This window comes from Engystomops pustulosus, chromosome 6 (assembly GCF_040894005.1).
Source record: "Engystomops pustulosus chromosome 6, aEngPut4.maternal, whole genome shotgun sequence".
NCBI classification, from domain to species: Eukaryota; Metazoa; Chordata; class Amphibia; order Anura; family Leptodactylidae; genus Engystomops; species Engystomops pustulosus.
The window spans coordinates 173,443,708-173,457,501 of NC_092416.1; the positions used below are offsets into that span (position 1 = coordinate 173,443,708).

The 13,794-nt window shown below is 44.1% G+C and overlaps 1 protein-coding gene across 9 annotated transcripts in view; it reads left to right on the forward strand.

Moving 5' to 3' along the window:
• The window catches only part of BAIAP2 (BAR/IMD domain containing adaptor protein 2), an 87,220-nt gene that overhangs the window by 18,332 nt on the left and 55,094 nt on the right, over nt 1-13,794 (forward strand). For all 9 annotated transcript variants that reach the window (XR_011847852.1, XM_072112488.1, XM_072112489.1 and 6 more), the window contains exon 2: nt 9,494-9,569. Coding sequence is in view for 8 of the 9 variants with exons in the window: in XM_072112488.1 (XP_071968589.1) it covers nt 9,494-9,569 (76 nt within the window). In the remaining variant the exon portion in view is untranslated. The remainder of the gene's footprint in view (nt 1-9,493; nt 9,570-13,794) is intronic.

Consider the following 13,794-nt stretch of genomic DNA (forward strand, 5'->3'; position numbering starts at 1 on the left):
ACATAAAAAAAGAGGAAAATTTGTAAAAAAAAAAAAATCATAATCAATCTTAATAGTCCAAAATCTATATTTGTTGACTCCACTATTTGAAATTGCTTTAAATAATATCTCTGTCTTATCTTTTTGGTACAGTGACACCTTTGTGATATTTTTTCCTCTGTTTTTCTGATAAGAAATCATGAAAGTGTCACGACCCGCATTCCTGACCGTCGTATCGGGAGGCGCAGGCTACACCCATTACTCACACCCTTCTTCATGCAAAAGTTTGTATAAGTTTCAGGAAGGCTGATCAAACATTGCCAAAACGGTATTGGGTTGTGCCTGGTATTACAATCCAGCCCCATTATATATTGCAGTACCACATACGACCTGTGAACACGTGTGGTGCTGTTTTTGAGATGAGGCAGCCTTGTTTCTATAATTCTTTACTTCCCCTTTTAAAATGGTTGAACATTGTGATATTATGTATACACTTCACCTTTAAAAGTGTTTTCCCCGCATGCCCTTTAAACCAGTGATGATCCTAGATAATGGTCGACTGTGGTGGGGGTGGTCACAGTTGGGCTGACGGTGTACCCCAATATTAGAGCCAATCTTGTAGAATTAGTAGGTTGGCTGCGCTCCTGTAGAACAGTTCATAAAAAATGGGACTGAGGACCTCCATTCTCATGATCAATGATGGTCCCAAAGGACCTGAGCTCCACTCATCTCCTTAGTCCTCTCGGTGGGCGACCTCTTCAAGTGGAATTGACTTGATACCACCACAATGGAGTCCATGGAGTTCTCCATTCTAGACCCTCCTCACCATCTTCTGATTGTATTTCTGACCTTTTATCGTGAACTTCCTGGTATGAAAAAACCTTCTCTAGTAAACCAGAATGACCAAATTCTTCACATTTTGATGGTCATAAATTCTTCTTTCGGGAATGTTGTCCTGTCTAGCACAAAAAGTTGTTTTGTCTTATGCTTTTTTTTTTTTTTTTTTGTTATTTATAACATTTTTATTATATTTTTTGTAATTTTGCTCTTTCTCCTCCAAATCTGGTCATGTGCAACTGTCCTGCATGGTCAACCGGATCAGAAGATGACTTCCTGTAGAACCTAAAGAACCTATCCTGGTTGTAGCCCGGGGACGGACGGTAATCCCTAAGCCAGTTAAGGGGAATCTGACAGAAGATGCTAATTATACTGCCGCTCGGGAGCTGCTACCCCCTCCCCCCTCCCCATGGTCATTACTAAATCTCCAAGTCCGGGAACCTCTGTAAACTTTGACCTATATGTCGGGGATATCCACGGCTTGGCTTGGAGGAGGCCGGATCTACAAGCTTTGGATGTTCAGACGCGCTCTTGGATTTGGAGTGTTAATGGTTAAAAAAATTAAAAATAGCATTTCCCAATCGTGAATGGCAGCTCGCCCTGTCCTGGTGACCGGCGCACCTGTTAGTTTGGCGCATGTATCAAGCCTCCATATGTTTGGTACCAGGAAGCCAATGCTGGGACAATTCCCATGTCGCCTGCTGTGGTATTAATGTCCTCGCGTCCGTCATTCATCAGAAGTGGCTGATTTCTTAAAGGGGACATGTTGGCAGCAGGTGTGACCATGCAAAATGGGTATTGTCCCGGATGAGATGTGTAATCATATCTTTTGTGTACGTTGTTAGTAGCCACAGGACTGTGAAATATGGACTGTAGCGTGTGTGTCCTCACACTGCTGCGCTCTTGGCTTTCAGAGCACAGCAGTGTGAGGACACACTCCAATGTACTCGGATATAGAAGGATGGCAGTAGTGGAACATGTTCACTCCATTATAAAGCTGCAGTCTACTGAAGGGGGGAGGGGGAGAATCGGATAATCTCTCCAACACACCCTGCTGAGTTTGCTGAAAGATCTGAACACATAGCTGGACATTTTCAGCATTATTGACCACACTGACTGGAGCCTGTGTTGGGTAGTAGTCTCAGTCAAGGGTGTAAACATACCTCTCTATATGTAAGTAGCAGCAGGACTGTGGAATATGGAGTTATAGGGCATGTCTCAGTGGTTAGTACTACAGCCTTGCAGCGCTGGGGACCTGGTTCCAAGTTTCAAGTCCCAGGGTCGACATCTACAAAGAATTTGTATGTTCTCTTCATGTTTGTGTGGATTTCCTCCGGGTCCTCCGGTTTCCTCCCACAGTCCAAAACATACTGATAGGTTGATTAGATTGTGAGCCCCATTGTGGACAGGGAGTGATTCGGCAAATTCTGTGCAGCGCTGTGCAATCTGTGTGCGCTATTTAAATAAAGGAATTATTATTAGTTCAATGAGGGGGGGGGGTTGTCCTCACACTGCTGTGCTCTTAGCTCTGTGCATTAAACATATCCTCATCCCCCTCTGCTCTGAGTAAAAGCTGTAGCTTTTTTTCACTACAGTCCCATTTCCCAACTCCCAGCACCCCCCCTATTCTGTAGATCAGAGATAAGTTCCTATTTTGGCACAACCCCAGTTCCTTTAAGAGCGATATTTCAGTTTCTGCTGCATCTGGTATATATTGTCCTCCTCGCTGCCTCTTGCTCTGTGTGTCGCTGGCTCCTTATCAAAAAAATGATCTCATTCTGATCTAACACACGTCGGCTCCGCTTCTCAGCGCACGGTTTTTGGAATGTGCCCTACATAAAAATGGATCAGATATCCTAAAAATTAGGTAATATGGCTTCTTATTGGTTTTGTGTGACCTTGTAAGGACGTCTGGGCATCTGTGATGTGAACTTTCAGCTCAACATCAGGAAGGTGACGACTAAGAATAAAGCTGCAGATTTTTGTATGGGCTAAATACGCCACATGTTTTGTATCTCTGCATCCTTGTGCCCAATAATCATATCCAGTCACTTTTAACTTCCTGTCTCGAGGTTCCGGAACAGGAAGTAGCTGTCGGATAACTACGGGGGTCCGTGGAAGGGCGTCTCCAGGTTTTGGTTTAGTTGTGGGCAAGCGGCACATTGACATTTAAAGAGGACCTGTCACCCCTGAAAAATACCCCACCGAATATGTTCCCCCTAATCTTATTTGGTAAGAGGTTGGATGGATTTAAAACAAAGTTTGCACACACAAATTTTAATAAAATTGAATAAATATAAAGGGGCTGGGGAGAGGATTAGGGGGGACTTATTTGGTGGGGGTATTTTTCGGGGGTGACAGCTTCTCTTTAAGCCTAAGGTGCCACCAAAAATCATGTAAAATAGGGTGTAATAGAGGAAGTCGCCATCTTCTTCCCCCTACATGTGTTTTATAGTAGAAATCCGTGGTCTTCAGTCCTAGGGGAAGGGTCCAGTGTCGTGCACCTGCAAAAACACAGAAATTGGTAAGGGTTACGACGTCCATTGATGACCTCTGTTATTGAATTGGTAGCTGCTTTTCCATTGTTTTAAAACTATTTGGCCACTTGTTTAAGGCCCCTTTCACACTGACGTTGTGGGGATGTATAACTGGCCGGATATACATCCCCCATAGACGCCTATGGATAGATCTTTTCCCGTGTTTATGGCCGGATGCACCGTGCTTCGCTATGGAATGTGCGGCTTCATGATTGCCCGAGGCACGGCCGGGACGAGCATACGGCAGTCGGAAAGGGTCTGAAGGGTAAGGACACAATCGTCAATTGGGATTTGTACATAGACTTGGAAAAAACTTATGATGTTTATTACGAGGAAGTAGCTTCTTCTCCTTCATGAGGTCCAGTAGAAGTCATTGTAGCCGATACTGTAGTCTTGGGGGTAAGGAACCTGGATCAAAAGCTGTATGCACTGGTGCGCAAAGTCTATCACAAGGAAACTTCTTCTCCGATGTGTGTTCCAGCAGTCTTGGATTGAGGTGGAGTGGACCTGAAAAACATCATGTGAAAAACTTTAAGGGAATGGTAGTTCATTGGTGACTTCCAATTGAAGGAATTAGCTGGCACAGGTGGACCTTAAAGGTTAAAGCATGAAAAACTGGAAGGAAAATACGGTTTATTGGTGGGTGAGGAAGGCAGCTAGCTTCTTCTCCTACGTGTGTTTTTAGCAGAGATCAACAGTCTTGGGCTGAGGATGTATGACCAAACGTGGTATAAAGGTAACAGACTGCAATCTCAATGCCAGGAAGCTGCTGCCAAGCCGGATAAGATTGCTCGGTGTGTCATAGATAAAGCAAGTGCTTGCTTTGGGTAGGTAGACCCATAGACTAATGTAGAGAGGGTATTTTTGATGGGGTCCCCTTACAATTGGCTGCCAGACCCGATGTCAGAAACCATATCTCAGTCAAGCGCTGAAGGTCCAGTTTTAGTATTTCCACCAAGTTAATCAGTTCCAGAGTTTCCTTTCCAGCCTTGGGCCTAGCATAATTTGGTAATAGAACTTAGTCATTGCTATTTCACTCTCCTACTCAACTTGTAATAGTACAGGACCACAGTGTTTCTTAAAGGGCACCTCTCAGCAGATATGACCTTGCTTGAAACACTGCATGGTCAAAACTGCTGCCATTCGGAAGCCCTTCCAGAAGAAGTCCACCTAAAGAGTCACCTTCACGGACTTTTATGGACTGTTCATTGCAGTTATATAACCTGTTCATCATGTGATCGTCATCTGGGGTGACCTTCCAATGTTCCCTGGGTGCATCCAGCGAAGATCCGAGAACAAAGCACAACAGTTCTTATGTTTGTAGTAATAGCACAATGACACCACCACCGGAGAGCTCAGGGTATTATGACTCTCTAATGGATCTCTCGTGATGTAATACCACGATGGAGAAGGTTAGCTCATAGTCTACATTGAGGGTGCGTTCACACGTTCAGTTTTTCAGATGCAGTTTTTGAAGCCAAAAGCAGTTGTGGATGATAATGAGTAAAGAACCCATCATTGAGAAGAGTTACTCCTCCTCTTTTGTTCACTACAAACATCAAAAACAGCATCTGAAAAACTGAACGTGTGAACGCATCCCAAAGGTCATAGTCTACAAGGAATATCCCACCATCAATGGTGGAGGAACATCTGGACCAGGACTGGGCTTCAATCTTGAGTTTCACACGGAGCTCTCTTTTGGAGCACAATAGATCCTTCTATTATATGACTTGTCATGATTTTTGGGATGGGGGATTACCACCCCTCAACATCTCGTCATATGCTGGATTGTTACATCACCGGGATGGTAATCCTTCACATTAGTGATTAGACTGAAACCAACTGATTATAGTCTGAAGAAGACTTATCTGGTTGTGGTCCTTTATTACACCACTCCTCAAAGTAAGCCCTCTTCTCATACCTCTCAGAAGAACCACCTCTTTGGGTGGAATTCTTCTGGTCTTCTGAAACATGGTGGTCATCTACAAGGAGCATGTACATTCTCCCCAAGTCTTTGAAGGCAACCAAGATCTAACGATACTGTCCTTCTTTCCTTAGGAGACCACCCCTAGAGGTTTTCTAGAGGTTTTCTTGAAGGACACATTTTTTAAAATGTATGACTTGCCGTTTTTAGAATTCAGTAGATCGGAAGCATGTAACACCACATAATGACGGGTTCAGGGCAAGATGCATTTTGGGTGATGGAAAATGGTTTGTCATCTCCATGTCGGAGAGATACAGACACATCTTCTCTACTTTTTACATTTCATCCCTTTGTTCCTCAAGGCCGATGACTCGCACACGTTGTTCTGATTCGGCTTTTTGTCTTCCTTCCTAGCATTTGTTGTTCCACGTGTGCTTGGTTACAGATTTGAAAGGCGATGATTCATGTCGTCAGGGAGGGGCGTCACTGAGCGCATCTCATGTTCTTCGAGCATTCTGCAATACATGACCTGATCAAGGTTTCAAAGGGAAGGTCCACCACCATCTTGATGATCTATGTAGGTTCCAAACTCTCATCTCATGAATCACGTGATAATGTAGATTGTAGACTTTGGACTCCCTACAGCTAATTTTGTGATACGTTCGAGGTGTACAAGAACCATGTGTAGCCACATCTCCAGGAAATCCAATGTAGGAGGACAAATGCTACACACCATAAACCCAGTTGTCGAATGAGCCCATTGGGCCCCTTTAAGGTGGAAGGAAATTGTAGATGAGTAGGGAATAAGGGTGGTAACCTTCAGGCTGGTTTCTACCAACCACTGGTCCCCAGTAGGAGGGCTTGTTTGAAGACTCAAGATGACAACCAAAGAGGGTCAACTTCTAGTAGATTGGTTGGGGTTCAACTACTAATCAAAAGATGGCTCTGCCGAAGTCTGTCCTACATAAAGTGACCAATGTGGGAAGGGGTTCAAGGCAAACCCCACCCTGAGGATAAGGGGATATGTTGTACACCTGTTGATGTTGTCCCTCCTAAGTCAGTGACTCGCCGTCCTTCTGGTTCATCGACTTTTTGTGCCCCTTTGTCCAGATCGCGGGGACTCTTGTGTGAATAGGGGCTAAGTATATATTATGGAACAACTCCTTTAATTCTTAGTTCTAGATTTTTAGGAAGTCTTTTCCCTTGGGACCTTCCATCCAGTAGATTACTATTAAGGGTTAATGCTTAGTTTGTTGCTGATGAATAACACAATGAAGGGTGGGGGCGAGGGTTTTTTTTGACAAGGAGCCTTTGACTGCTGACCTAATTGCTTTACCTGGGGGCATGGGAGCTGGAACGGAGCCTCGTAGAGACCTGCTGAAGGTGGAAATGGAAAGTGAGAGCCACGTTCAGAAGAAAATCCTGATCCCATCCAGGTCACAGAATGGCTGGGGGCACTTGTGTTCTTGGTACAGACATTTCAGGGTTTAGAACTCTCACCCCTCACCTCTCCTGACATGTCTGCGAATTCTTTTAACCCCTTCCCCCATTAAATAACTATTTGAGGTCTTATAACACTATGTTGTCCCGTTCCTCTTGGGTGTTACCACTTGGGGGGCGTGTCCCTTTTCAATCTGACTTTTTATCCAATCATGACTTAGCTTATGGGTAACTCCCAGTTGTCCATTTAAAAAGATTAGAGATTTGGGGTTTTTAGAGGGGGTTTTCACAGAAGACATCTGAGTATTGGGGATACGTATCAGGCCTGAATAATAGGACCCTCAGGAAATGGGAGACTAAGACTGCCGAAGCTCATCCTGCACCAATTGTGGGGGAGGGGGGTCCTACATACATCGGGATATTGATGGATTTGTGTGATGAATGGGACCAGATGATACATTTGAGGAGAATACAGGGACTGTTGAATCGGCTATAGAGGAGCCATAGGGGCAGATTTATGAGACAATCCCCCACATTGATTTTGTTTTACAACCCGCCTTTGTTTCCGTTTTTGGCTCCCGCAGATAAGATTATCTATGGAGGACAGCGGTGGACCGTGCCGGTCCTTACACAGATTGGGAAGGGTAGTATTTGTGGGGGATGCTGGTGTCTGACCTCTCACCTCGCTGGTACATGCATGTATTTTTGATACCTGATTCACTGGACCCCGTACACACTAGATGATCAACCCCAAATTTTTTTCTTATTTCTATCTAAGCACAGAGGCGTCTTTGGAATTTGTATAGAAGTAAAGTCCAAAATATTCATAGTCCTAAATATTTCCAGGCATTGGATTGTACCCCTCGGAAAGTCTGTACAGGACCACAATTTTCTACATCCTAAACCTTGTTGTTTCCCATCGAGGCTTCTTTGGTGTGAGAAGCACATGTGAATATGCAGTGTTCTGTATCGTCAGACCTTTGTTAGTAGCAGCAGGACTGTGATATGCGGATTAATATTTTAGAGTTGTAGCTTCTCTAAGTGAACTGGGGGAAGAAGGTGTCCTTACACTGCTGTGCTTTGGGCTCTCTGCATAGACTTTGCTACACACCATTTATTTGCTCTGGGTAAAAGATGCAGCAATGTCCAAGTCGAACATTACAGCAGTCACTCAGAGTAAAAGGGCAGTAGATGGTGAAGAGAAGTACACGTCCGCAGAGATTATGATCCTTTAAATCCATATTTCACAGTCCTGTTGCTACTAACAACATACTCAGGTCTGATGACACATCTCTCTAGGGAGCATACCTAACGCTGGTTGCAGAGAGTACAGAGCACAGCAGTGTGAAAACACGCCCCCCTCCCCCCCAAAAAAAACAAAACAAAACAAAAGCTGGAATATAAATACAAGTCACAGTCCTGCAGCTACTAATAACCTACTCAAAGGTGTAATTACACATCTCTACCAGGACAATACATAACACTGGCCACAGAGGGTACAGAGCACAGCAGTGTGAGAACATGCCACACCCCCCCACCCACCCAAAACCTACAATCCTGGAATAATATAAATACATGTCACAGTCCTGCAGCTACTAATGGCATACACAAAGGTCTGATTACACATCTCTCCAGGGACAATGCATAACACTGGCCGCAGCCCTGCATAGTCATACTGCCGCCAGAGTCCACTTCTCAGACCTCCGCTCCTTGGGGTCGATCTTCTTTTAAGACATTCTGGAAGATGCATATGATTTACAGGCTCTGTAGCTGAGGATGGATTTCTGAAGATTTCCCAAAACGAATCCGTCAGGAATTCTACGTGTAACGTTGAATATTTTTATTTATTTTTTTCCTTTTTTATTGCAGGCGGCGGCTGAATTATTCAGTGTTTTATCTGTGTATTACGTCTATTTTACATGACTGTACAGATTAGCAGTAACATTTCGCTCCGGCCCCCGGGCACCCACGTCCCGGCTTTGGTTCCACTGTTTTTGCCCCCGGATTCTGCGCTGATGGACGTTTTGTGTAACCCCCTGGGCGTCCTCTATGTGGGCTAAAAAATAATTTATGTCCTTTGTAGCCAATTCTTATCATCCAGGATATTAAAGAAATGTGACATCCAGTGCGGCCGCTATCAGGCTTTTCCATATCTAAGAATTGTTTAACTATTTGTTGTTAAAGGGATTGTCCAGTTTAAGGAATTCAAGAATTTTTAAAAAATATTTTCGGAAGATGAATTCTAGAACAGCTCCACTGACATTAATGGAAATGAGCTGCAATACCCTACACGACCTGCACACCAGTGTGGCGCTGTTATACATGGAGAGCAGCTGGGTTGTTTTAATTGTGGACAACCCCTTTTAATACACTTCAGGTTTTACAGATGACCTGATACCCAAACGCTACATCCATACTTCTCTGCGTTTGCTCTGTTATTCCCACTGGAAATCTATTCCACAATTTACAACTGGGTGTTACCCTGTTCTTAAAGAGGTGTGCCCTTAGTTGAGCGCACTGATTGGATAGTATAAGACAGGATATGGACATCCCCGCCCCCTAACTGATAATATCCAATGATTTATCACCAATTTCTAGCAGGAATAACTGAGGGTCCACGCATCATAAAGACCTCATATCAATCATTTACACAGACGTGTCCTTGTGCCTCTGTTAAAGGGTGTGGCCACCAGACCTGCCCTTTAAGGATTTGACTACAGATCGTGTCCCTAGGCGTCATGCACATGACTAATGTCCTGTTTGTTTTGTATTTCAGACAATTATGGAACAATTTAACCCCTGCCTTAGGAACTTCATCGCCATGGGGAAGAACTACGAGAAAGCTTTGGCAAGTAAGTTGTCACCAAACCTGTACTGCGCCAAAATATTTACCCCCCCTGTCAAAACCTATTACAGAAATTCTATATATATATATATAATTTTTTTTTTATTATTATTTATTTATTTTTTTTTGGAAGGGGGAAGGTTAATTTCTTGGTAAATTCTAGAATGTTCCAAACGAAAACACAATTCCGGAAGTAACTTTGAAGCCGATCCTTTACCTTTTTAAGCTATGTTTAGGTTGGTTTACCTAGAATTTAAGGGGTTGTCAAAGTTTACAAAAACAAGACTGCTTTCCTCCAAAAAACGCCCCCCTTGTGACTGTGGCTAGGGCAGGTATTGCAACTGAGTGTCGTTTCTATACAGCAGCATGAAGCATGGAGAAATGCGCTGTTTTTTTGGAAAAAACAACCATAATTTTCATCCTCTTTAAGGATATGCAAAATTTTCACGGAAATGGATGTAATAATCTTTCCTCTGCTTAATGCATCTCATGGTCACCATCTATGGCTCCGCACTCTCCCCGGTCCTTACAGTCCACTGTCTCGGAACATCTTTGACTCTTGTCTAATCCTTTCTAACCTAAAAACCCACCTGTTCAGGATCGACTACAAAACACAATAACTGAAGATGATGTCCAGCTCCACCACGTGGACCGCCCCGCTTCTGAGAGCACGGACCCTCACTCCACCGGAGATTGATTTATGCTCATTTACCACACAGACCAGCTCGAATCCACCAGGGTTTTTCGTTCCATAAAATTTTTATTTATGTAGGCGTCTTCAAAACTTGGACATCAAATTAACCCAATGCGTTCCTTGGTCATGGATAACAGAGTATAAAATTAAAACCAATTTATATCTAGATGTACATACTACATGATGAACACGTCACAAGAAAGGGCGCGTAATCCTAAATAGTCACGTGTAATAGTCACAGACACATGACTACTAGCTAGCTCCCATAGTGCCCTAGTAACCATCTGACCCCCTTCCTTTAGATAGAAATGGTTTCCCTCGCATACCCATAAAATCAGAGTTATTAACTTGCCTGGTATCTAGGGATCTATAGAGCAAGTCAAGGGGGTGCGGCTAATGTCATGTGACCACGGTGACATCCTCACAGGTCCTTTAGCCTCTTAACATCAGCAAACTACAACCCATGCACATATCTGACCACATAAAAAAATCCCAGCATGCCTGCATGGATTTCTACTCCTCTCCATGGAGGATATTGGGATTTCGTGGGATATGATGTGCTATGATTTCATGAGATGCTCGTGTCTCATGCTTCGTGTACAGTTTGCTAATGTTAGAAGTCTAAAGGACCTGCAATGCTCTTACCCTGGTCACATGACATTATTACTGCCTGCGTTATTCAGCCCGAGGAGACCACACCCACCTCAACTCCCTATAGACATCCTTGGATTCCAGGTAAAATTATAAAGTTAAATATATGTGAATCTTTTTTTTGGGCAAAAAGAAGGGTCAGGGTCAGATAGTTACTAGGGTTCTTTGGGAACCTGCCACTATCTATATTTGTGAAAAATGTGGTGACACGTTCCCTTTAAGACCAATATTTTTTATCACTTTCCTTCCTAGTATAGTGGTTGTCCATGGTACTGCAGCTCAGCCTTCACCTTAATGGTTCAGTGCCGCAGATGGGCCACATAATAAATGTACACAGGGTCACCGCCCTGGACTGCGGTGCCCAGTCATTGGTGATAATGTTGGACCTGTCACAGATCTGAAATTTATGGGAAAGTGATCATATCGGGGAAAAAAAAAAAATCTGCACATTGCACTACATACCCAATATACAGTTTTCTGGTAGGAGGGGCATCCAATTCTACAGAAGGAGGCGGTGGTGCCCCGTGCCTCCCCCAGCCGCTCCTGCTGCCGCTGATGAGGATTATGTAGAGCTTATAGGAGTCTTTAGTGTGTAGATTATCATGTATGAAGCGCAGCGGCCTTCCCTGTACAGAACACAGTCACCTGGCCAGATGGAGAGTGTGGGTGCCGACACACTGACAGACCCCGCTCACATCTGCTCCCGGCTCGCCAGCTCAGACACTGCAAAACTAATTGTAAATAAAATAAACTTGTATTTTTTTTTTTTTTTTTTTGCAGAAAGAGAAGTTTTATTTCACAATTAGTTGTTTTTTTTCTCTTTCTGCAAACGAGTCTTCAGTTTATTTTTATCTCCCTCGCCCCTTGTGTGTGGGCGGAGCTGACAACGACAACGTTCTGATCACGGAGCTGTGACAATGCCTCTGCCTGGCATATAAGCTCAACTACATTCAAAACTCTTGTTATGCATTCCCAAAATTCGACCTAATTGACTTAGTTTTAATAGGGATGAATCTGTTTTGGTGCATTGACTTCCTGTTTCTTTTGCCTAGAGATTTTAGGTTTTGGCTTTCGCTCTGTATCTGCTCGGTGATTTTAGTTGTGGCTAAATTGCTTGTTCCAGTTTCCAATCTCTTTAACCTATTCTGTCAGACGGGTGGAGCCTGGCGGGCTGGTGTCAGGCGGGTGGAGCCTGGCGGGCTGGTGTCAGGCGGGTGGAGCCTGGCGGGCTGGTGTCAGGCGGGTGGAGCCTGGCGGGCTGGTGTAAAACAATACAATACAACTTTTTTTTCCCTACCGCAGTGGAACTTGCTTTGTACAAGTGGTCTGAGCATGAAATGACCTTTAGCTACATTAGCATTAATGCATACAAGTAGAAAGGAAAACGTCTGTCCTGTAATTGAGGCTATTGTCGGGTGGGAGGAGCCTGGCTATTGTCGGGTGGGAGGAGCCTGGCTATTGTCGGGTGGGAGGAGCCTGGCTATTGTCGGGTGGGAGGAGCCTGGCTAGTGTCGGGTGGGAGGAGCCTGGCTAGTGTCGGGTGGGAGGTCCTGCTTTGGAGTAGAGAGCCTACTTGGCATATCGAGTGCTTACACTACTCTAAAACTAAACTCTGTACTGTCAGATGGGAGGTCCTGGGCAGGAGCAGGAACCAAGGCTCCGTCCATGTGACGGTACAGATCTGGAAGGAAACGGACACGGCCGTGGGATTTGCTTTGGCCAATCGGTGGCCTCATTGGGCCCCAGTGATGTCCCTTATACTAGGTGACCATGTCTACTGATTGGCCAAAGTGGGTCCCGTGATCAGTGAAGGGCCGGGGGTGTATACTTTTTCTTTTACTTACACCTGGTCCCATTTTTGGTGGCGTTTTTAAGGAGAACTTTAACATAAATCTTATTACTAAAGCCGTGAAAGAAACAAGAATTTCTTATTCTCTTAACATCCTCCAGAAAGTGATTGGACACAAAATTCCCGGACCGCTCCTATCTGCCCCGGTGGGTTACCTCTTGGGATCTTCTTACATCCCGGGTCATAGATGGGACTTTTCGCCCCACGGCTGGAGGTGATGCCCCCCCCCCCTCCATTTCCTGTTTTTGTTTTGAGTGCAGTTGGGTTGAAGTCTTTTTCCATATGTAAAGTAACCCCCGCCCAGGATCATAAGAGGACGTTCAGTTTCTTCTCCCCTGGGACCCGGCCAAATCCTATCAAGTTCTACGTTGCACCTAAAAATAGGATTTGCTATGTAAATGTCCTGGTTGGGATCACACACTGCGCCGCACCTTCCCCTGTGAGCAGCCGCGGCTCTAATCATGTGAAAGGTTGTGCACTAATTCAGGTGACCACAACCCCAGATAATCCCCAGCCGACTCCTACAGCCTGTGGTTAACCCTTCACCGCTCTCATGCTGCAATTTTTTATTTTTTTTTTAGTTTTGTTGTCATGGAAACTGGCAAAACCTAAACTATGACTCTCGTGGCGTTATTTCTTGCACTTTTTTCGTGCAACTTTTTTTTTTCCAGTTTTTTTTTTTTTTTTAAATAAAATTATTTTTTTTAAAATTCTCTTGCAAGTGTTGGATAGGCACAGGGGTAAGAGCATTTGTACAATAGTGTGTTTTTTTTTTTTTTTTTTAAATAAAAATTAAAACAATTTTACTATAATTTTCATTACAAAATTTCTTGGCATTTTTGTCCCTGCAACTCGCCAGCACGTGTATGTGTTCCCATGACGACAGACTACAACTTAGCCCTTGTGTAGTCTGATCCTGTATCCGTTGAACGTGTAAGGGATTTTCCATGTGGAATGGAACACGGAAAATCCGACATAGAATTCGGCTTTTCCTTACGTAAGGCTTTGTTAAAAATGTAGAAAATTTTAGTATGTGAT